General features: G+C 38.1%; 1 protein-coding gene across 6 annotated transcripts in view; it reads right to left on the reverse strand.

Moving 5' to 3' along the window:
• Nucleotides 1-658: 658 nt before the first annotated feature.
• The window catches only part of csnk1g1 (casein kinase 1, gamma 1), a 66,973-nt gene continuing 41,797 nt past the window's right edge, over nucleotides 659-25,834 (reverse strand). The window contains exons 6-14 of one of the 6 annotated variants that reach the window (XM_030128474.1): nucleotides 23,102-23,336; nucleotides 22,907-22,992; nucleotides 22,443-22,527; nucleotides 21,091-21,239; nucleotides 20,909-21,016; nucleotides 17,385-17,495; nucleotides 13,162-13,268; nucleotides 8,429-8,452; nucleotides 659-5,908 (exon numbers count right to left, since the gene is read on the reverse strand). In XM_030128474.1, the coding sequence (XP_029984334.1) occupies nucleotides 5,854-5,908; nucleotides 8,429-8,452; nucleotides 13,162-13,268; nucleotides 17,385-17,495; nucleotides 20,909-21,016; nucleotides 21,091-21,239; nucleotides 22,443-22,527; nucleotides 22,907-22,992; nucleotides 23,102-23,336 (960 nt within the window). In that variant the 3' untranslated portion in view covers nucleotides 659-5,853. Of the gene's footprint in view, nucleotides 5,909-8,428; nucleotides 8,453-13,161; nucleotides 13,269-17,384; nucleotides 17,499-20,908; nucleotides 21,017-21,090; nucleotides 21,240-22,442; nucleotides 22,528-22,906; nucleotides 22,993-23,101; nucleotides 23,337-25,834 lie in introns of all 6 variants that reach the window. The other 5 variants (XM_030128465.1, XM_030128500.1, XM_030128492.1 and 2 more) reach the window with 5 other exon arrangements.

Consider the following 25,834-nt stretch of genomic DNA (forward strand, 5'->3'; position numbering starts at 1 on the left):
ATTAAAGTAATGTGTAATACTCCATAATAACACGTCAGTGTCATATAATAATGTACACTTTTATAATTAACATTTCCACGTTTAACATTTTAAGGACGTTTTAATAAAACAAGTCCAGGTTGTGGTGTAAAAGACAACTGTCCCATCTTCCATTTATTAGTACCTAACAAGTGCATTTGCCTCTGGAAAACTACGGACATCTTTTAGATGCTATATACTTTAAGATGTATGATGCAGCTGTAAGGAAATGGAAAATCTTTTAATTACCAACCATAAAACCAATAGTGAAATGCCTAAATTTTGCCAAATAAATCCAATTGTAAGTATGATTTTAATGTCTAATATCTGACCCTCCTTTATAACTTTACTGTGTTTAGGTATTTTTTATTCATTGTTCTTTTCCTTTCATGCGATGCCAAGTCAGCGATGTCAGTTTTTCAATACAAATCAGTTCTGATGAGAAGATAAAGGAGTCGTACTCAAATCTAACAGGCATTAAAGTGAGAACAAAACCTTTTCTGGTTGAACTCAAGTGTTACCTCAACTGTATTTGCATATCGGTGTAGATCTACTGCATCATTTCCATGAACTGGCTCATTATGCATGTGCAACTCTAATCGACTCAAACAGAACAAAAGCATTCCACACAAACCATTCCTGCAAGGTGGAGAGTTCTTTTATTTTACATAAAAAAGGGTGCAAACTGGAGTTTCCCTTTAGGTGTGGAGGGAATAAAAAGTGATTTTATAAGGTTCATGTGTGACACTGTATTATATGAATCCAAAGAGGAAAAAAAACAGACATCTCAGATAAAAAGGACCTTTACCTTTCTGCAAATTAAAAATATGAAACCAGTAAAAGAGGAAATGTGGGTCCTTCATTCTTGAAGCCCTTGACTAACTCATTCAAATACATTTTTGAAGTGACATTCATATTTCAACACAATAATATTTATATACAGTTTAAGATTTCTCTTAATCATAGCTCTGGAAAAAAAAAACCAACGCTGAGGGGAGGATAAACTCTTGGAGCTGTACAAACTGATTTCTTCCACACTCTTGAGGGAAAAAGAAAATCAAAGAAAAAATCTTTTATATGAATGAATCCCAACAGAAAGAATAAAGACTACAATTGTGAACTCTGTACAATTTACAATTTTCAAATAATCATCACAATATTGCAGTAATATCACTAAACTTCTCCCCCCAAAGAAAAATATACAGTAAATCCAAGACAATTCTACAGTACAGCAACAAGGAAAAGTGCCAGAGAACCCAAAAAGACCTAAAGCCATTCAGTCACACTTGAACTGTCCTTTGCTTTGATTACACAGCTTTGACACAGGAATGACTCGCACACGATCCAACAGTCGACACGAAAAAGGCAAAGTCTGACAAGAACTTAGTCAGAAATGATGCGAACCCAAGTGGAATGTGCTGTGAGGAGATGTGGAAAAGTTTTTTTTTTTTTTTTTTTTTACATGAGGACCGGAAGCCAAAGCTTCTCTCCGACCTGAATGGGATGAGAAAATTCACCAGAGACGTGTGTCGTCTCCACAGAAGCCATGCAGATACAAAACCTACAGAGCACTCGTATGCAGCTCTGTACACGAGGCCTGGACAGTAAAAAAAAAAAAAAAAAAAAAAGAAATATTTCATAGTAATATATCTATTATCTACTAGTTCAGCCATGAGCTTAAAAGCCAGGCAACCCACAGTTTAAGGAAGAAGCAAAGCAGACTGCCCACACCTGTTATTGGTTGTTAAAAAAAAGATCTAATAAAACACTTTTTCCGACACTGGGACATCTCCAACACTTCCTGGTACTGAATTGAGCCATGCTGCTCCGTGTGTTTTTTTGTTTTTAAATGATGATGACACAGTTTATGTCAAGGACACAAGGTGGAATGGTTGAAACATTCATGTTCACATCTTCCTGGCACAGGTAAAGGCATGGGCTAGTAGTCTCAGGAATGGCACTGAGGGAGGGGGCTTCAGAGGGGATGTCCAAGGCTATATAGTCTTGATATCCATCTCACTACACTACACAATACTTTCAGATTTCTTTTCGGTAGTAATGGTCCGGGTGCTGCCGATGCTTTATGGGGAGACTCAAAAAGTAGATGTTTCAGGTTTTAGTGTGTGAAACCATTTTTATTTTTTTACCTCCAACTCAACAGGCCTGACTGCGTCCGGTCATTTACACTGGCCAGCATCGAACACCACAAGTGACGAACACACAAACCTCACAATGAAGAAGAGGCACTGAAATGAACATCTGTCATTCGAATAGCCTTTAGTCCCATTCACCCCCTCCAATCCTATGTGTGACTACGATCATGACTGAAATATCTAAAAAAACAAACAAACAAAAAAAACCAGAAAAGGTCCCATAGAATTTCATATTCAAGTACTTTCAATAACACAATAACTTAGACCCCGGAGTAACTGGCATGAGTAATGAGGACTAAGAAAACCAAAAGCTTTACAGTGTAAATACACGCAACGAGCAGGTTAAACATACGGATTCACTGAGAAAAGTCAGCAACATTTACAACATGGTACTGAGACGAACAACGGAGCAAGTCCACCACACGGTCAATCCCACTGTGTCTCAAATTAGATGCTTCTGTACATGTGTTCCCACTGTCCATTAACGCACATGTACCAGGATGTTGGACTCCAAAAGGTCAACAAGACATTTCATTTCTCAAAGAGGAATCACTGAAATTGTGAAAATAAAAACAGAGCAAACTAGTTCACTGTGAACTGGTCGAGGTAATGCTAAGTTACTGAACCCACTGACCCACACTCTTAGTGTTACGCCACCAAGTACTTCAGCTACTTAACACATTCAGTTGTGTTTGGTAACTGTAACGTCAACTTTGCTAACATATGAATATTAATTAGCTCACGGATCATAATGATGTGAATATGAGCTGTGCAACAGGCCAGGCTGTGATTTAGTATTGGCAATCTTTAAAGAAAAAACATCTGTAATAAAACCCTTTGGAATAATTTAGATTAAAATGTGAAAGACTGTTGTCATCAACATCTCCAGAAGGGGCATGAGGGCCGTGTTGATTTGAGATGACATATTTGTTAATCCTCAAGTAAAATAGTTTCCGCCGTAGACGTAGGGCAGCCATATTGGTCTGTAAATATATCAACATAAATGGGGAGTTTTTCTAGATGTAAAGGAATGATGTTTACATTTGTCAAAGATCAGAGTGACTTTCTAATCATCTGTGTGGGTGGAAAAAAAAGTAGCCCGTTTTGTTTCTGAAATGTTTTTACCTCACAAAGACAATGAAACAGAAACATGCACACAAGAACAGTTCACTGAAATTATACGGTTTAAATCCAGAAAAACTGCAGCTCTCATTTATAGATTTGTTTATACAGACCAGTTCAATATGACAGGTGTGACGTCTATATTTATGAGGTCAGGAGATGTCCTACAGATATTCTAAAGTCCTGGCCAAAAGGTTTGCGCGACAAATTTTTGCAAGTTCTGCTGCCTCAGTTTCTTTCCTGTGTGTTTCTGAGGTATACTGAAGAAAAATTATCAGCATTTTCTAAGTTTCAAAGACTATTATTGTCAATCACAATTATGCAAAAAGTCAATTGCATCACTGCTAAACCCTCTGGCCTCGAGTGTAGAGGGTGGGAACTGTATCCAAATGTTGGGATTATCGAATCTATCCGGTACAAAAAGGTCATGTTTGATTTGATACAACACTACCCTGTTGAAATTCACACAGTGGAAGTGGTCAGTGCCAAGGTACAAACGCAAGGATCTGATTTGAGACACAGTATGAGCCCATTCCCCCGGACTTGCATGTGTCTATGTATGTACAGAGAAAGCAGGAGGAAGCGTGTCATGGCACAAAAGAAAATAGAATTAAGAAATGGGCTGTGGTAAAAGTCAATTTAAAGTGTATTCCCTGCACCCTATAGGGAAGGCCTAGAACATGAGGCAGCTACAATTAAAGTAAGAGAAACACGTTTAAGTACAGTATCAAGAAGGCAGGGTCTCGTCAGGGAAAGCCGGGGTCAACAAATGTAGTGCAGTCATGGTCTCGAGCTTTTTTGTTACCCTCTCTTTCCCCATAAAACCATGGCTATTTGGAATGGAACACAAAAATTTGCATTCAAAAATTCACATTAGCAAGATTTAAAATAAAAAAATAAAACACCTATATGTAGTTCACTCTGTAAGGAGGATAGGCAAGGTGACCAGGATATTGTTTCAAGGCAGTCCTCCATGACATGAAGTTAAAATTTAAAAAAAAAAAAAAAAAAAGGAGAAAAAATGGTATGGACATGTTCATGTATCGCCCTCATGCTAACATCACTTTCAACAACAATGAACACTGCTGTGCAGCACGGGCTCCTTAGAGGGGCAGGGTTTAACGTTTAACACCTTTACAGATTATTACACCAAACCCAACATTTGGCATCTCTTTCTCGGGAATACATCTTCAGTGTTACAGTTGTATTTATACTTATACTAACGGGTAACACAACTTTGGGTTTTATTATTTCTACACATGACCCCAAAGCTGCGCTGCAAATTTCTCAACCATCATGCTTCCACTTTGCGACTGGTGACGTGATGTGGAGGACAGTCGGATTATTTGGGGTTAAGGCATTGGACAGTAGCAACGAGAGGCTGTGATTCAATCTCCAAAGCATCATCACGCCAGTTTCTCTCTTGTTGCTCCGTAGCAACATCCCCCAAAGTCCACGATTTACCATCACATTATTAGAACATATTCAAACATCCCCCACCCCCAAATCTGCTTTGATTTGGTCTCTCATTTCCTTTTTAAACATTGGTGTTGCTTTTTTAACTTCAATTTCCTTCCTGTGACAGAGTATATAAATGCTCCAGAGTCATTTACTTTTCTGTCCATACATTCAGTGTGTATGTTTTAGTAAGAAAACTGGTGCCAACAAAAGAGATAAATAGCATAAATAGCATTTTTTTTCTTTTTTCTTTTTTTGAACCCCACTTACATGTGTCAAGTTGCTGCTCATCACAAAGCCAAAAAACTGCATGAGTAAAGAAGTACTGTAGTGTGTTTTGACACCAGCGTGGGTAAAGTTAAGGGGAGTGCTTCGACCGAGCAGTGTGAGCAGAAATGATCGTCGGAGATCACACAGTGCAGGAGGCGTCTCTGGTCGTCTGCTCTCTCTCACACCTACTGGAATTGACCTCTTTGGGAGCAAAAAGTGCAGATCTTTGCTCTTCATGTTACACTCTGGGCTCCTCGTGTGTTCAGGTTTACATTCAGTTCGGAGTCAGGAATAACCAGAAGGGCTTTGTGTTGAGATGAATTAGCAACCTCACAAGGGGAAAAACCACTTGTCACGTGGGACTTGACACATGGGGAAACGGAAATATGATTTTGCGTCTAACAAAGAGCTGAAGAAATTGTCAACAGGTGAGTTTGAGGCTGTGAGTTTCCACAGGAGAATATGTCTCTTCCTTAGCACAGAAGAGAAAAAAAAACAGCCAAAAACGAGGAAAATATAAACACAGGGCAAATGTGTACTGGGAAAAAAAAAATCTTCTGAAAAATTCCAACTAAACAGTTCCCCGTTGGGCCTACTGGCCTGCAAAACATTCCCACACATGTTGAAAGAGGAAAAAAAGAACAAATTTAAAAAGGACTCCCATTAAAAGACACGAGCGTCTTGTACATTGTAACGACCGTTCTCACTGGCCCCTCCAGAGAACTATTTAATCAAGATCTTTCAGTTGTCTCCGTCTTTTACTCTGAATGGGACCTTATTGATTTCTGAAATCACAATTGACTGAGCCGGATCATTTCAGGCTGTTAGATGATCATTTGTGCCGCGGCGTGTTCTTCTTCCGTTTTCGCTTGAAGAAGCAGCAGCACCTGCAGATAGAGACCAACAGAAACCCGTAAGCAGATAGAAAAAACAGAAAGAACAAAAACAGACTGATTCACTACATTAGTGTGTTAAATATCACAAATGCTAATTGTAAGTCTTACAAATAAGGTATTTTTAATGATAAAATAGCCAGAATTACAGTTGGTTGAAGTTTAGAACTAAGATATTAATATCAAGTACAAGATGGATGTTCTGTAGTCCATCTAGTGTTGGCAGGCAGATACATGTCCCACCAGTTTTTTTTGTGTCATTACCTTGGTTATAACAAAATGACAGAGCTCAGCTACAGTGACTGAAAGCAATACTTGTCCTACGTGAAAAATGAAGCATGAGGAGCACAGGACACGGTGAGCCTGAATGGTCAGTAAAAACGGACAAAGATGAGAAAAACAGCTGTGGATCAAGACGTAGGACAGCAACTACAAACACTTAGATTAACTCAGTAATAACAGATCATGGTTCACCAGTATGCAATAGGTGTTTAAAGAATCCAAAGCCAAATGGTTCTCCAAAAAAGAAACGTTTGGTCATATGTGACTCAGGTTTTATAGATGTGTTGTGCCGATAGTGCACACAGCCTTTTTTCATTTTCTTGAATACTGCTGCTGTTAAGCCCAACGCTATGACACCCAGACTCACTGAACTCCACTTCTCAACAGCTTATACAGATGGTTATCGATGTATTCCAGTGATGATTGCAAGTATTACCAGTAAGTTCCTGCTTTTGGCATTTTGTCGTAACCAAAGGTGACCATATTTGGAGAAGAGGGTGGAGGAAAAGTAACAGGTGCACCTCTCTAACTGAAAACACCTACCACACTGATAATATAGAATGTTATATATAATAGTCTCATAACTTCAGCTATTTGTTAAATAGTGATGCATGAAGGTTATAACCATACTGCCAGTTTCACATGCTATACACAATTGCAGTTGCATTTAAGTTTAACTTCACTTTTGTGCAGTAAAACACTTTCAGAGTCTTAGCGTAACTTTTAACACAACCACAGGAAAGGGAATCAGGGTCAGGAAAGGGAATCAAAACTAAATTATTTTATTCAATAAACTGTGTGCTGTCATTTAAAGCCTTCCATTAGCTCATATTTTACCCAAGAACCTCCAATGCTCCCACTAGAGGGTCTGAAAAAAACAAATGACTGTTGGAAAGAATATTATTTCTCATGTGAGTCAACTGGAGTCGGTATCTAATTTCTGTTAGTGATTTTAAATTTTAATATACCTCTGCATTGGCTTTAGTTTTAAGGACTGGTTGTTGAATTTTAATGTCATACCTTGTTAATGTGGAATCAATTTCAGATACTTTGTATAGTATAGCCCTGAGTAGAGGTTGCTGAATGGATGATATAACAACAGTTTGAAGCAGGAAAAAGCAGACCGCATTTAACTGACCAATATCCTCCTCACCCCTCAGACAAAATATTATACATTGTGAGTTCTATCACTTAATTAGAAACTGTACAAATGCTGTTCTAAACATCTACCTCAAAACTATTCATCCATAAATGTGGAATTCAACAAATTATGAAAAAAAAATCTTGGTGGGAGGGAGTTTTTATATGTTCTTTTCTTTTTTTTTTTTTTAAGTTTATGACTTTCCCTATTTCCCAGTTTACAATAGTCACCATCAGACAGTATCAGAATCAGACAGAAAGTTGATAAAATGTGTTACCAACCAGCTAAACTAATTAATCACTGGGTCCAACTGGATAGATTAGTCATATGGTACTGCACAATATCATGTAACAACTGTCCAGTAAATGCAGTATATTTCCTTTGACACTGAATGTAGGACCAGTATTAGGCAAAATAAACTAGAAACACATTCAGTTACATTCCATTTGTGAATATAAATAAATTAACATCATACTGGGAGCTAGGTGGCTAACAATGTAATGCTGGTTTGTTTTTCATTTAAATGTTTTTCATTCCTGACTCAAAACAATACTGATATATAGATGTGCATCAGAGGGGCAGGAGTTAAAGTCATGGTCAGTAGGGTTTGTCTTCTCAATATGGACACAGTGTACGTTTTTATGTCTAACGCGGCAGGCACAGCACCGCGAGCACCTGCACATTCAGGGTAAAATCCTTCTCTGATCATAACTGAATATCTTAATAAAGGTCGGTATGTACTGGTGAGTGACAGAATCACTGAGTGTTGTACAGATCTGAAATGAATGAGTTAAATGCAGTCTGACAGTAGTATAAGGCTGTTTCAATCGCAGCAGGGTTTGTTCATGAATCAACACTTGACATCTGTTATTTTTCCACATCGGGTGACGGTGGAGAAACTTAATCGAAGGCCAGAGACTTGATGGTAAAGCTAAAGTAGCTCAGTTTCCTCAGAGGTATATGGTATTGAATATTGTACCAGTGAGAGTCTAGTTAAAACTGTATGACTATGCCAACTTCACTGGCCCCAGCCTAGGCCGGTCCACTCCCTGTCCCATGAGTCTGAGGTGGACTAGCAGAGAGGGACTCACCACAGGTTGAGCATTTTCACGCAGCTACAGAAGAAGAGGGGAAAGAGTGTAAAGAGAAAAGAAAGATAGATTAATACAGCAAGACCGACATGATGGGACTGCTGGCCACATGCCACACAAACATGCACACAAACACACACAACAGGAAACAGGTGGACACACATGGGGGGGGGGGGGTTGAGACAAATTACACAAATTTCTGTCCAGAATATTTAGTTTTTGCCACTTCCTGAAAAAACTTTATCAGCTTAATTTATAAAATTTCACTTTTGTAGTAATTGTTTTATATTTTCAAATGCTGAATGCCTTACCTTATATTAGTATAAGTAAAAAAACAAAAAAATTAAACAAGAAATTAAGTAAAGATATTTTTAAAATGTGTAAAAGATGCTTCAAAATAAATCAACCCAAAAAACATGAAACACACATGGTAGTACATTTTGTACTGAAAAATGTGCAAAAAAAAAAAAAATTGCAATCGTGTTACGATCAACAAAGAAGAGAGGCAGAAAATAGTAAATAATATAATTTAAAAAGTTGACATTTAAAAATTATAAATACATAAATTATAAATAACTATTAGGGCATCGTAGGATCAGTGGCAGAAAATCTTCAAAATCAGGCAATTATTAGTGCTATTGTTTGTCAGTCAGATGCTTATTTTGTTCCATGAATGCAAATAGAAAGATGAAAGGGTCAATTCACATAAAACGCACCAGTGAAATCTGATATTCCCTCAAAGGCAAAACATTATTTTAATAGCATTGGGGGCATGATTTGCATTAATTACTAAGGTTCTCCTATCAAACATCAACCTGTTAGACGGGCTATCAAGAGCCTGCCAAAAACATGGCAATCATCATATCAAACAATAGTGTTATTAGAGGACAGGAGGCCGGCCTGTCATCTGTGCAGAAAAGGAAATGGATTCAGGTGAATGAAGCTCAGGGACATTCAGAGATGACCACAAGCACAGATTCTCTATTGTTAAACTTTAATTCTAGTGGAAAATATAGGACAGCACAGCAATATGCATCACAATCAGAAGAGGCGGTTTGACCTGCAGCTGAAATCATGAATACATATTTACTATTATAGCATATGAGATGTCCTGGGCTACGCAGTGTAATGAAATATAATATAACCATGAACAATAGTCTCATTTCTGCTAGAGGACTGAAACATTTTAACACAACATCATTTAAAGTTAGTTGTTGACAAATAACTTGAAACATTAAAAAACACCTTTGTTGGTGTTGTATTTCAGTGTTGAAGGTGCTAATTTACATTTTAATGTTTGTTTTTTTTTTGTATTTTTGCTGCTGTAAACAGTGCAGTGATCTCCCTACGGTGGGATGAATAAAGTCATATCTTATCTTAGTCAAGTACAGAACAGCAACTCATCTGCATCGTAGGAAACCTGAACAATGTTAAATGTTATTCAAAAGGTTTAGGTGTCTTATACAAAGTTACTGTCACATAACGACTTGTAGAACGCTGAAAAAGTAAATGGGTAGGATTACAACCAGACCATAAATCAGCATCTCTCAATATCTGAACAACACAAATGGAGTTTGTTTGAGAACTTCTTTTAGAGGTAAACTTAATTCCTATACTTATGGACAAGTCTCCACGCAGAGAACAAATAACCTTCACACAGAGGAACCTTCTATTGTGAGTTGGAAGTGCAAACCACTACCCCACAGCGCCATCTCGATCCATAGATAATTGTATATTTGAGATGCTGACATTTAACAGTGTTTTTCTGAAGACTCTAAAGCTCAGCTATGCTGTGCCTTTATGCCAGATTCACTTCCAGTGCCACTTCACATAAAGGAATAACCAGCGCTGGTGTCAAATGTTGAGGTGCTTCCTAATCGCACCACTGACTGGATTCAAGTTTTTCTCAGGCAGTTGAAATGTTGCTTTAATACAGTAAATATGGTTTTGCAGATGACTTGAGACAAATGCTATTTTATGTTATGTTATTCCACATCCATACATTCAAACTGTGAAATGTTCATTATCTGTCCTAAGGTATCTTTTGTCTTTGAGTGCTGTCTCTCACAGTTCTTCACAGTCAGCTGAACATGTGATATTGAGCCAGCAGTGCAGTTTTCCTCTAGTGGGCGGTCAGCCATGCAGCATGGCATCGTTCCAGCCTTGGTGCTGAAGACTAGCTGACTACAACTGCTGCTGCTACAAGCACTGACAAACTGAGCAGAACCAGTGCCAATGACATCAGCTTCACAGGTTTTTCTCCAGGTTTGTCAGTGGGGGAGGAGGCAGGTGGGTGAAGTTATCATGTACGATGACATACGTGGGATGACGATTTAAACATGTGACTAACACCGTGGCGTAAATCGACCACAATAACTGACAATCTGCTGTTTATTGATTATTAGTGCACAGTGAAACAAATTAGGTTCTGACTGAGGCCGATAAAAATTCAACTGACATCTTTGGCTTTCAGTGTAGCATAGTTAATTTTACACCTGGGACACTGTGTGTTGTGTGTGTGTGTGTGTGTGTGTGTGTGTGTTCACACCAGCTGTATATTACTACTGCAGCGCTACTGCTGGCAGCCCTACTTTTACAAAGACTTTCACACTGACAATTGATATGCTACCAATATAAGTTAAATTCACCATTAATTTAAATAGTAAGAAAAGTGAAGACTTCAAGCTGTCAAATAATTGTAATTTAACCTTAGAGCAGCAGAGAGAGAAGAAAGGAGGCATGCCAATACATTAAATAAATCATGGTCTAGACACTGAAATGATGTCAATTAAAATATTAATAAACATTTTCTTTGTATTTTAGCAGCGAGTTGCTTGGCTCAAGCGTAAAAAATAGGCATCGCTTCTACTTTATAAATGATTTTCCTTTCAGCAACACCTGACATGTCCTTCATGCAGCTGGTGTGGCCACTCTTACTCTATTAACATAGATGTTGAGGTAATGTGATGGCGATATAAGGAAAACATCAACGGTGTGTTCTGGGCCTTTGTGGTAGTCAGCTGAAGTTGTGAGACATTAATCAATAACTATATTAAAAAATCTAAGAGGAAAACATGGAGACAGGCAGCAGTTCAGATAAAGATCTGATACAACACATTATTCTGTTATCCAGTCATTCTGGAAATGTCTTTTGCTGCTTCAAGAAAAGAACGTACTAGTTTATATTATAATACAATTCTAATACATAACTGTGTACTTTTGCAAACCCGTTTTGAGTACTTCCTAATATCATGAACTTAGTGCCTGAATCGATTTTTGTAAAAGTTAAAAAAAAAAGGGAAACTATAAAATTGGGATTTTGTTCTTTCCTTCCTTCCTTGACAAAATGTATTCTAGATTTCTAAATGTACCTTACACTGCTATAAAAAAATCAGTTCAAATCTAACTGTACAGCAAGATGTCAGGCATAAAATCTAAAACCATATCACAAAATATGCAAAAACCAACATAATTTACCATTGATGTATTACAGGATCTGACAGAAACTGTCTAACTCTGTCCAGTTTATTTGTGTGATTTATAATTATAATTGTCACAGTAAACAACATTAGGCTATGTTTTATGCTACTAAAAAATGAAGTCTTCTCAGTGTAGCCAAGATAGGATTATTGGTAGTTATAAAAAAGTTAATTTCTACCTACTCAAAAAATAAAACTGAGGAGACCAAGAAACAGACAGCAGTCTATAGCCACTTTTCCACCGCAGGAACTTATGGAAGAACACTGAAAAACCTAAGTTCGTTTCCACTGAAATTACATGGGTAAAAAAAACTCTCTTTCAACCACAAATTTTCGCTGAAAAAAAGTCCCGAGTAATGGGGTGGGACTTTACAGATTCCCCAGAATTCCTGGGGGTGGGGCTGCATGCTGAAAATCGCTGATTGGTGGAACGCACTTGCACAGTGCCACACTTATGTTCACCGACTTTAGCCAGTGTGCGACTGGAAATTTGGTTATTTAATTTCTACAAGAAAGAAGAGAAGCTGCGAAAATGCAGCCGGACATTGAGGCCCATTTGCCGAATGCATGCTTTTCAGTGTTCAAAGTTTCTATTTGAGCGTATTTGGTTTAAGCCAAGCGCACCTGCCTTGTTCCTATGAGTGCATTGCAGGAATCTGTCTGTCCACCTGAATATGATCTGAAAAATAAGGCTGAACTTGTCGAACGCATTTGCTCAAGACGATCTTTTTTTGCTCCATTTTCCAAATGAATACACTCTCAGCCTATAAGGCTGGAACCAAGCCGAGCCCACCGTATTCATCTCGCTCCTACAAGTGCATTGTAACCATCTGTCTGTTCATTCAAATATGCAAAAGAGTGTTTTCAGCAAATAGGCTCAAAACAGCCTGGACCTCATTGAATGCTCAAATGACTTAACTCGAAAACACGACTCAGAAAAGACTGAGCCTCGTTTGAAAAAATTTTAAGGAACTTTGCGAAGCGGTGGAAACATAGAGCACTCAGATTACCAAGAATTCTTTTACCAAGGTAAATAAGTTCCTGGTAATAAAAGTTCCAGGGAATCTGGTGGAAAAGGGGCTCATATGAAAGAGGTACACAATCAGACAGAAGATAAGAGGAGGATGCCAGCTGGGGTGGGGGCTGTCACACTTCCACAGCATAGCAAAAAGGTGATAGAGAGAGATAGAGAGCAGGAAAGGAGAGGAAGCGACAGATGGACATGGAGAGATGTGGCGGGTACATGGCACATACTTGGCCTCGTCGACCACTTCCACCTCTGCCTGAGCTGTAATGGGAGCGTTGGAATGAGCTGCCAGGGGGTCGTCTGCGTTCAGCTCCCCGTTGGTTGAGCTGACCACCTGTGGCACAGACGGATGTTATTCACAGACACTTTGATGTTTACATTCAGCTGTTTCATGTGAGCGTGTCACCCCAAATCAGTGCGAAAAACAGGCTTTGCTGTGACGAAAAGTTGTCTCTGGTGAGAAGCAACTGCACCTATCGGGTCCATAAGAGGAGTTGGTGGAATCAGTTTAGAGATGTTAACTTAAAGGCCTGTGTGATTTTAAAACAGCACTGTGCTGCCACATTGAATTCATCACAAACACCCCAGAGTGAACAGGCTTCATTTCTATATGCCTTACTCCAGGGGTCACCGACAGTGGTTCTCGAGATCTACTATCCTGCATGTTTTAGATGTATACCTCTTCCGGCACACCTGACGGTCATTGTCAAGCTTCCGCAGAGCTTGATGCTAGGCTTATCATTTGAATCAGGTGTGTTGGAAGAGGGATGCATCTAAACCATGCAGGATAGTAAATCTTGAGGACGAGGGTTGGTGAGCCCTGCCTTCGACTATATAAAGGGCTGTCCATACCATCATCAATAACTATAACTAAGTATTCTCCACACAGAATTATTACAACAGTGGTGAATGATATCACCAAGATCACTTTCAAAGTGAAGTGATGAACCTTACGAACACCACAAATATTGACAGCCAGTCAGTATATCTGAACTTAATGGATGTCATTTTAGCATTGCATATCCCTAACACAAAGGATTAAGTGCAGTCAGGAGCAGGGTCAGTTTTCAAATCCAGGTGTGGATCATTTTTTTTAAGTAACCAGCAACATTTTGTGTTGAAACATTGTCTATAACATGTTTAGTATTGTATAAGCCAAAGTAGAAGACCAACCCCTCCTTTTTTTGCATTTTCCACAGTGTGTACTTTGTGAATAACAAATACAAAGACATGCTGACTCTAAGTTTGCATCTGCACCTAGTTTGTATCCCACAACAGGATTTCATGTGTTTAGTGACACCGTTTATGCAGAGTTAATGTTAATCGATCTGCATGGATGCTACCAATGTTAACATTATTGCATAGTTACAGTCCTAGCTTTTGGTGTGGACAGCCCTCAACAGTCAAATACTTTGTGTCTTTCTTTGCATACACTACAGATCAAATGTTTTCGAACACCTCCAACGACAGACCTATACGTTTAAGGGGTATTAATGGAAGTCTGTGTTGGTTTGTTGCTTTCCTTTCTCCACACATTATAACTACAATATATTCTGTACTTTCAACAGTGACATTTGGTACAAGTAATGCTTCAGAGGGTTTAATAATAACACAGTGTCTGAACACAACTTTTACAGAGACAAAGGTCTTGTAAACACTCAAAAGTCAGGAGACCTTAAGGAACTGCTTGCATCACCTTTAAAGGCTTCATTTACTTCCTCTGCTGCAGAAAAGCTGTAAGTTGATGAGTCATTGCTTAATCTCTAACAGGGGCCATTTTTACTTGTAGAATTGTAATGTTTTAGTACATGTAACAACTTACCTTTGTTCCATTTCAGGCTATTCACTACTTTTAAGTGCTTACATTAAAAAAGGAGAAAAAAAGGGGGGGGGGAAGGGAAATCAGGAGGTAATCTAAACCTTTGGGCAGTAGTGCATCAACTTTTCTGGCACTTGGTGTCCATAACAGCTGACAAGGTGAAGGCCAAGGGGTACAACTGTAGATAAAACTTCAGGTGGACCTTATTTATAACTAATATTTTCAAGGTCAAGAATGAAGTAGTTGTTTGTTATCAGTGTGTATCACTGCATGCTGTCATTGTCTGGGTTATGATGATACCTCTGGGGTGTTATTGCAGCATTTAACTGCCACAAAACTTCATTTCCCTTTGCCTGTATAAAAAGTTTTAACCTATATTTTAAACAAATTGATTTTTATATGTGTAGGAAGTTGATTTTTACCATATACTGTATATAAAGATGGACAAACAGACAAACAGCTGGCCACTGGTGGTTAGCCGTGTGCTAAATGTTTTATACATATTCTGATTTCAGTCTTTTTTTTTTCTCCTAGATTTAAAGACTGATTTTTGTTCAACACGACTTATTTCTGATAAATTTTTTTTAAATGTTATTTGATAATGTAAAAAAACAGATTACAGCTCTGCACCAAAATGCATCATAGAGGTAGTATCGCTTCTAAAACCATGATAATTTGGCTTTGTATTTTCACAACACATTATCCATCTTTATATAAAGGTTATGATATTGACCCATTATTAGTCTTAAATCCATTTGCTTTTTCAGGTCACTTTGACAATAATACACCTGTATAGCGGAAACACCTGAAAAAGAACACACTCCAACAATCAGACACAGATGAGCCATCAAACATGAAGTCTGGAAACAAACAAAACCACAGTCTGTTGACAAACAGTTACAATATATAAAGAGCAGTTACTGATGGATGTCCGATACACCTGCAGAAGAAATGACAACTTTGTGTGCATGGGGAAGTGTACATTTTGAGACTCATGTAAAGTTCTTTCTCTACTAATAATGCTCAATCCTTTTGAAAAACCCCCCAATACATATGGTTAAAATTACTTTTGCTACGCAACCCACTCAAGTTTGCAAAAACATCACGTCTGCTTCGCTTTGGAAAATTTTACTTTCTAGCACCAGTTGTACTGCCGCTCATGTGGTCCTCATTAATTCTCCTCATTACCATCATAGACATGTTTTGGTCTACAGAAAAAGAAACAAGGATCTAATGTACAATACAAGACCAACGGCAGTAAATGGTATTTGCTCAAATCAACCACGAGCTTAAATGTTACACACCCATGCAAACAAAGCTTTCTAGAGACAAATATAATATTGGGTGAAGACTGGAGTACAAATTACACCAGGATGTTCCCTCCGCAACTCAAACCCACATGCACTGAGCCTGATAAGCCAGGTCACCCCGCCATGCAAGAAAGAGGCTTCTTCATCTTGCAAGGAATGCCAGAGCACTGTGAAGAGTACGACCTGGGATTGAAATGCCACGACACTGTTAATGTTTCTCAAGCAAAACCACATTTTCACCATCTGGGGTGGGTTGCACCAGATGACATGCATATGGTGGTGCAGAAAAAAAACATTTCCCAGCCAGGGGTAAAGGGGTGGGAGGGGAATGGTTGTAGATCTGTCTCATACACAAATATAAAAATCCAAACAAATCCAATGATTACAAAAATAAAATATAACATTCAACATTAAACTAACATCTTCTTAGTTACTGGAGTCACTAACCGTGTTTCTATAACATGTCAAGTGACTCTGACGTGAATGAAGGCAGCTGAGGGGTCAGAAGGTGGCAGTAAAGGGTACGTTACACATAGCTGTAATTACCAGTAGAAGAAACAGAATGTTCTGTTGCTGTTTTGCATCTAAAAAGTGCAATTTTTTTCCATGGATGGCACTGAATATTTTAGTTTCCTCATCAGCCCATGCTACCTGTTGCAGCCAGTGCAATCGATTCACTGATGAGTATTGTTAAATATTCCCTCATTTGAAAAAAGCTGATTCCATCTCTCAGTAAATTAAAAAAAGGTTCACTGTGGAAGATTTGTATACTCGCGCCTACATAGTGTCTGTGTTAGTCTGTATTGTGCAAGGAGCTTGTTGATGTCTGTTTACTGTTACTGTTTATATATCTTTTTACTTATACAGTATATTTTTTTGGTCATCATTTCAGCTGGTTCTGGAATAAAGGACAGGTTGTCATTTTCAGACATGTCTGTTTCACTTGTTTTTTATTTTCATCCAATCAAATAAACATTTAATTGAACTGAATTGAAGAAAATAATTGATAGATTAATAAACTACAAAAATAATCAACAGCTGTAGCTCTAGCTATTAGTACAACACAGACTCCCATATTAACATCGGATAAGCATACGAGTATGTACATAATGTGACACAGAGAAATTTTAAGTCTCACAAAAAACATCTCAAATGAAATCTGCTTTGAAATCTGTGCAGAAAGACTTTGGCTTAAAGCCATTTAATGTAATTCTTGTTGTTTTGTTGTCATTTGCAGGACATTTAGTGACATGAGTGTTATGAGACAGATCTGAGCCCATACAAACTCTGTGGGGACACTGATCGGGTGAGGGGTGTATACCTGCACTGAGCCCCCGTGCCTGTCCGCTGCCAGGTGGGAGGTCAGATAGGAGGAGTTTGCTTGGCGAGTAGGCTGCACCTCCCATGCTCCTCGTCGATCAGAGGCTGCTGTCTGCTTAGGAGTTGGGGGAGGGGCACGTCGGTGACAGTGGAATTGAGGGGGTGCAATGGGAAGGGGAGGGGGTGGAGGGTGATGGAATATTTGTGTTAGGAAAGATGGTGTGCGAGGCCAGGTACCATGCAAAGCAGCATGAGAAATAAAGAAAGAAAAAAGGTAATAAAATAAAAACGTAAATCAAAATTAAAGCAAGGCTTCAGCCAGAAAACTGAATCAAAAAGTAATGTGCCTGAAGCCAAATGAAGGTAAGCTCATACATATTAAACTTTGGCCTCAATCTCATTCAAATATGCATATAAATAGTCATTAAATATTGAACAGATTTTCACTTTTTTGTTACCAAAAAACTACACAGTACACTGCTCTGTAACAAAAATCCACAACATTGCACAGCTAAAGTGTTGGAACAAACAATATAGATTGAAGTCAGTGTGAACTCTGGAGGGTTGGGTTGTTCCACAGCTTTGAAAACAAAAAGGATTTAGCACATAGTTTGGCCACATTTTGGAGTCATTTGATCTGTTGTATTAAAAAAAGAGATGCATTGTTTTCCTGGACAACTCCAATGTTCACAATACAGCTGCAATGAGTACTCGAATAATTCGAGTACAAAAAAATCCTCAAATATTTTTTTTTTGCCTAGAGTATTCATTTAATTATTAATTTCATTTAAATAGTCACTTGCGTTCCGCCCTATGGATCATGTTCTACATGTACTGTTAACAGCAGGCCTGTAACGGTACACAAAATTTTCGGTTCGGTATGTTTTCACTTTTGAAAGCCACGGTTCGTTTTTTTTCGGTTCGGTACGGGAAGAAAGAAAACCCCTCAAAATGTCTTTAATGCATTTATGAATTTTTGAACATTCTTCCACCGATTTTTGGGGACAATAGAATATAGAAAAACAGGAATAATATAATTCTGCTGCTATAAATCAAATAGAAAATAAAATATTACTAAATGTATTTTAAACATTAGTACTGCACTTCTCCCTGAAAGGGAGTTTTGAACAAACAAAAATCTAATCACATTTCTGTCAGTTCACATTCTGCTTTAAAATAACCAAAAAAAAAAAAATTTCACATGAAGTGCAACATTAACAAGAGAGCAAACTGGTAGTCTGTTAAAACAAACTGAAGAGCAAAACTGACAAATAAATTAACCTAACTATTTATTTTAGGACAGATAAACTGTTTAGGCCACTTTGTGTACTTGTGTGTGTGTGTGCGCGATTTGTCAAAAACAGAAGGGGGGATTTCTTTTTTTTTTTTTGTCGGGGGCGTTATATGTGGGGGTTCGGTCCATAACTAATGTAATAACTAACGCTGGCGGGAAACGAAAGTGAAACTTTACATCCTTTCAACTCCTTTACAACTTCCAACTCCCGGGTTCTATTCCTCTATTATACAGCGTGTGTGTGTGTGTGTGTGTGTGTGTGTGTGAGTATTAGTGAGGGAGGAAGAGAGAGAGAGCAAGAGAGAGAGCGAGCTAGTATCAGTGTTTTAGAACTACCATAGTTCTTAGGGGCCAAACAACATCCGTCTTATTAACGTCTCTTTCCTTGCTGTTGTCTTTCACCTGAATCCGTACTGATCCCAAACAGGACTGTAATGATGGTGGAGGGTCTTCAGTCTCTTCCCTTCAGGTTGACATCATATTTGTTGTTTCTTTTAACCTTATGGAAGCAGCTATTTCATATTTCAAGTCATTGTGTGCTAGTTCCATATGTCCATGTGGAACTTGCGCGGATTTAAAGTTCCGCATTGAACGACGCCTTTCGTTCCTTTTTCTTTTTCTCAACATGCCGTGCTGTTTCGGTACAGCTGTGTACCAAACCGAACAGGTGTGTACCGAAACGGTTCGGTACGTGTACCATTACAGGCTTAGTTAACAGTGATGCACGCAACGAAGGGAGCAAGGCGACCGTCTGCAAAAGGCAAAAGATGTCCAAAGTTTGGGATCACTTCAAACTTAAAAGAAAACAGAGAATCTCATGCAATGTGTGTACTGGAAACTTGAACTGGCCCACCACAACAGCTCTACATTGAGGCTTCAACATCTGACCAGAAAGCATCCATTTATGAACAAGACCAGCTCATCATCTGAAGGCAGCACAAGGTAAATACCTGTTTTCCACTCAACAGTAGCCTAACATTAGCCTATTTAATGTGATTGCTAACTGAGAAACACAGCAGCACTGATTAGAACGTAGGTGATGCGTTTGTTGTAGTCTCTAATAATGAGTCTTGATGATGGCTCGATGCAATAAATGAAAAAAGAAAAAAAAAAAAATCTGACTACTCGATTAATCACTGAAATATTCAGCAGAATACTCCACTTCAAAAAGAACTGATAGCTGCAGCCCTAGTTCAAAGTCTGATCTAGTGCCTCACATTTTGGTTCAAATGTTTTTTCAGAAAGAAGTTACTGACAGCAGGTAAAGCCTTTTGTAACTATTCTTCGATGCAAAACTATCATATAACAATAAAACTAGACCAGGTTGTAAGATGTTCTCTGAGTCTCTCTGAGACTAATCTGAAAATTAAGTGTTCCTGCTTAATGGACAGATCCAGTTTTGTACAAATGAAATCCAATTAAAATGAAGTGCCGTGTCCACATTATTACCTCCTCCAAGGACGGAGGTAATGTCATCACTTAATTTTGGATATCAGTTCTCAGCAGGATTTCACTGGAATTACTGTGTTTCATTTTGTAGGATAGTGTAGGAAGTATACAGCATAGGCCGAGGATCACTGGGTAAATTTCTAGATCAAATTAAAAGAGGATAGCAGTAGCTGATGAGTGATTCCTCAGTTACTCTAAGTCTAGCTACCTGGCTCCACTACAGAAAACCCTCATTTTATTCTTTGTGTGAAGATCTTCGACGATGGGTTCGCATCTGAGTTGTTGTGACGTTACTGTCTGAGTTGCCTGTCTGTGGGTGCGTGCTGTGGGGACTCATGTGACATGAATCATCATGAGGTTCTTGCATGTAAATTTGACCGGCACAGAATCGTATCACACATCTGACACTGATCAAGCTGAAAACTGGGTGATCCAGTCAACACAATGGGTGCATCTCCAATGAAAAATAAAAAATAAATAAAAAAAGTTTAGTTTCTGATCAAGCATACCTGATAGAGGAGATCGATTAAGTATCAAATAAAATCAAATAATTTTCTCATCTCCTCATAAATAATGTGTGGATTCTGTGAAACATTAACTATACTTCAGTTAATGGTGGGATCTTGACAATTCAAAAATCCTGGGTTATTCTAGTTACTGTAAGACGCTTTCCCCATTACTTATAGGGATGGCTCTTATATAAATTTACATTTAGTTTTAACACATTTATTTCATCATATTAATTAAAATAAACAGTGACACCATTAAATAAACTGTCATACCTGATTTCTTATGGGTGCGTGCTGTGAGGGCCGGTCTCTGTGGGCATGGCTTTCCCGTGTAACTGCAGATGCTCCAGAGTCTATATGGACAGACCCCACTGGTGTGGGCTGTGGACGACAACAACAACCAGTTCAATGTTAAGCTGTGACCTAATAATGCATTTACAGTTTGCATTACTTACTATCTGCCTGCCGACCCAGTCATAGGTGTAGTCGAAGGTGTATCCTTTTCTTTCGAATAGTTCAGTGAACAGAGTCCTCAGATATTCGTAGTCTGGTTTCTCAAAGAAGTCCAGCCGTCTCACATATCGTAGGTAGGTCGCCATCTCCTCTGAATTAGGCAAAAATCATTTAATTTCGTCGCAAAAGATTGACTGTGATAAATGATTTATCTTTTAGTCAGGTACAAACAATCGCTGAGATTATAAATATGTGAATTGATCTGATATTTAACGAGTATCAAGTATCACAAGTATTACAATTACATCAGTACTTTTTCTTTTTGTTTTCAAGGTTATTTTTTGTTTTTTTTGGCAGTGATGCAAAAAAAGTCTAAACAATCGGAATTTTTGTTTTTATACAGAACATACACAAAAAAAGAACACAAAACAAGCCACCTATCCCCATGTACAAATGCAACAGAGTTTGTAAAGCACAAACTTAACTTAAACATAGGTACAAAACATCACAAAGAAGAAAAAAAAGGAGATATTATACACACATATACACATATATATATACATATATATATATATACATATATATATATATATATATACATATATACACACATACAGGGTGGGGAAGCAAAATTTACAATATTTTGAGGCAGGGATTGAAAGACAGTGTATGACCAATTAGTTTATTGAAAGTCATGAGAATTTATTTGCCACAAGAAAATTTACATAATAGAAAATGTTTTTATTCTATGTGTCCTCCTTCTTTCTCAATAAATGCCTTCACACGCTTCCTGAAACTTGCGCAAGTGTTCCTCAAATATTGGGGTGACAACTTCTCCCATTCTTCTTTAATAGTATCTTCCAGACTTTCTGGTAATAGTTTTGCTCATAGTCATTCTCTTCTTTCCATTATAAACAGTCTTTATGGACACTCCAACTATTTTTGAAATCTCCTTTGGTGTGACGAGTGCATTCAGCAAATCACACACTCTTTGACATTTGCTTTCCTGATTACTCATATGGGCAAAAGTTTCTGAAAAGGTATGGATAATAGTGTTAGGTATGATTATGACATCAATATATGTTTGGTTTCAAAACAATTGACGTAGTGCCTGCTGAGAAAAAACAACTAAATGTTCATTGTAAATTTTGCTTCCCCACCCTGTGTGTGTATGTGTGTATGTATATATATATTTTTTTTTTTATTTATTTTTTTTCCCTCCCCCTATGGATTTACACAGCACTTTTTCTTTAAATATTATTTGTTTTCCCTGTATTTTAATGCACTATTGCTGATGATCTACATTGGGAAAAGTACCATTAAAGACCAAAGTAAATTACTACTATTAAAATACCTGGGAAGTTCTCACAGAGGACCTCAATAGGAGTGTTTCGCTTTGTGTCTCCAATCTTTTGGTATCGTTCTTTCAGGGTGTCAGCCTGCAGAAGAAAAATACATACTGCACATAAGAATCCTCCATGGGGACAAAGGGGAGATGTTGAAAACGTCTTCAAATGTCTTGAGTGACTTAAAACAGTCATCACATAAAGATAGACAAAACCCAGTTATCAAACTACTATCATGAATTAAACGTAGTGGAAAATTAACATGAATTTCTGAATTCCAGCTCTTCCCTGAAAACCTTGGTCTTTATATCATCTGACACTGGTTTTATGTACATTCTAAAATAGTTAACCCGAGCTAATAGCGCAGCAAAACAATTCACTCTGTATGGGTATCCGACTTTGCACATACATCAAATACTACCCGTATTTACTGGTGTTTAGAGTGAGTGACAGCTCAGTGTGTTTAACATACTTTTAGTCCCTGCCAAGGCAGACTCCCACGAAGAAAGTACATGAACATGTGCCCTAAGGCCTCCAGGTCATCTCGCCGGCTTTGCTCTACAACAATAGATTTGTAAGTATTTCACTAGTGTTCCAAGTCACATTATGTAAAGAGTAGCATTTCAGAACAACACACAAAACATGCTGTGATCAGGTGTCATCCTACCTTTGCCCAAGTGTGTGTTAATGGACATGTATCGGGCAGTGCCAGTCAAGCTCTTATGCTCCCGGTATGGAATGTGTTTTTTGGTCTCTGGGTCGATGTATTCTTTGGCCAGGCCAAAGTCAATGATGTGAATAATGTGTTCCTTTTTATTCCCTTGCCGTCCGATAAGAAAGTTTTCAGGCTTTACATCCCTATAGATGAGGTTTTTAGAGTGCACATACTCCATTCGAGAAATCTGTGAAAAGAGAGCAGAGTCAGCAGAGAACATCAAATTACACAATTGACTTAGGAATCTAAAATCTCAGTAAATTAAGCATCACAAAAACACAACTACATTTTAGGTTTATATTTGTACAGCAGAATGTGACTGCTTTAATAGTACTTAATAGTATTTCCAGATCCATGATATTAAAGTTAGAGATGAATTGACGGACAAAAGACAGAAATCATATTAGAATATTTCTGCAATAGTACAGAACAAGATCTCCAACTATTTTTTCCTCTCTAAAAAAACTGTATTAGATGTCAAATGCACATATGAAACATCAGTTGTCTCACACACACACCAAAGCACTAGAGATTTTTATGTATACGGAAGCCAATACCCAACAAGAGCCTTGTAAAAAAAGAAAAAGTGTTTGTGAAAGACTTAAACCTGCTGGAGGGAAGAAACTTGAACTCATATCTCTGAGAATTTTAAATTAAATTCACAGTTTAGTCTGCATTGCACCACAATACATCAGTCACGTATTATGTACATAATACTAGGGATGGGTATTGTTAAGATTTTACCAATACTATTACTCTTACTGGTACAGCTCAATCTGGTTACTTTAACACTATTTTTAATTTGTTCTTTTCATTGACTATTTTTGTACTTGTTTTCAGTTTGGCCACTAGTTTTAAGATATCCATTAGTTCTTTGAGGTTAGATACACTATATTGCCAAAAGTATTCACTCACACAATGCTTCAGCATACCAAGAGATTTTGGACAATTCCATGCTCCCAACTTTGTGGGAACAGTTTGGGGATGGCCCCTTCCTGTTCCAACATGACTGTGCATCAGTGCATAAAGCAAGGTCCATAAAGGCATGGATGACAGAATTTGGTGTGGATGAACTGGACTGGCCGGCACAGCGTCCTGACCTCAACCTGATAGAACACCTTTGGGATGAATTAGAGTGGAGACTGAGAGCCAGGCTTTCTTGTCCAACATCAGTGTGTGATTTCACAAATGTGCCTCTGGAGGAATGGTCAAAAATTCCCATGAACACACTCCTAAACCTTGTGGAAAGCCTTCCCAGAAGAGTTGAAGCCGTTATAGCTGTAAAGGGTGGATCAATGTCATTTTAAACCCTATTGATTAAGAATGGGGTGTCACTTAAGTTCATATGCGAGTCAAGGCAGGTGAGCAAATACTTTTGGCAATATAGTGTATTTTTCACTTGCTTTTTAAAATCTTGGTAAGTAAAATTTACCTGTTTTCCTAACAGACATCTGCTGATTTTAAGTACTATTTCTTGTTTTTGAAAGTGTACGCAAGGGACTCTGACAGTGATTGACAACTGTTCCTTCTCTCCATTACTATGTTGTACTGTTTTGTAGGTTTCCTTTCAAATTCGCAAAGCTATCGGTATTACCAGAGCACTGCAAAATTTGTGCTGACAGATTGAAATGGTAGAAATTTTGAAATCTCTGAGACAGCTAAAAAGACTGGGTCTAACCACTTTTCTGGGCTGCTCAGACTTAGTGAGATTCAGTGATGGCTTTGCGCTTTTGACAGCTTACCTGACTGACCAACAGAATGTGTGTCCTGACAGACTGCTCCTTTGCAGACTGGGTAATAAGAATCTGTGCTGCTCACCTCATCTCTTGACTGCTCTACTGGCTGACAGAACGGCCAAGAGACTACAGTTGTTTCATTCATATATTTACAAACCCTGAGACACTTCACTGCTTAGACAATTCCAGTAATGAAACTAGGAAACTTATTTTGTTGCTTTTTGTTAACTTTTTCATGTTGCTATTTTTGCCTTTTCCCTCCACATTTAATGTTAAAAGACATGCAGTGATTGAGGCATCAAGATCAGTTAAAAGGTTTTTTTGTGCAATGTGGTCACTTTCATTAGATTAGCAGATTAGCACCATGAGAGAATGGTAAGAGTAAGATGTTTTTTATTCACTCAGAGTGTTGAGTACATGTGACCAGAGGTCGCATTAACTGAAAATATTCCGTCATTGACGGATTTTTTTTTTAAATGACGGAAAATTCTGAAGGCCATCCGTCATTTTACAGATTAAAATACTGAGGGTAATCTACCAAAGAAAGTTTTCACACAACACTGTGAACAGAACCTGCTCACAGGATCGCTGGTCTGTCTCTCTCTTAACAAGGCATCAAACATTCCGTAACAGCATCCTACCTGTACATAACCCAACAGTGCCACTGTTCACTACTACGCTGAATACAACACTGGTACTTCAGTCAAGTGACTCACCGTTAGTTCACCTGTAGTAGACCCCCTGTCCAGTTGATGGAGAGTGTGCATATTAATCAGTCATTGTCAAGTCTTGTGTCATCGTGTAGCTAACTTTAGCCAAAATTAAATGCTGCTTTGCTGGCGCAAAATGTGAAGACAGCCGAGTCTCCTTAGTTATTTTAAAAACCCCAGTAAATGTGATGACATTGATAAACGCAGTGAAAAAAGAGGGACTGATGAGGTGAAGGATG

The sequence above is a fragment of the Sphaeramia orbicularis genome, chromosome 3 (genome assembly GCF_902148855.1).
Source record: "Sphaeramia orbicularis chromosome 3, fSphaOr1.1, whole genome shotgun sequence".
Classification (NCBI taxonomy): domain Eukaryota; kingdom Metazoa; phylum Chordata; class Actinopteri; order Kurtiformes; family Apogonidae; genus Sphaeramia; species Sphaeramia orbicularis.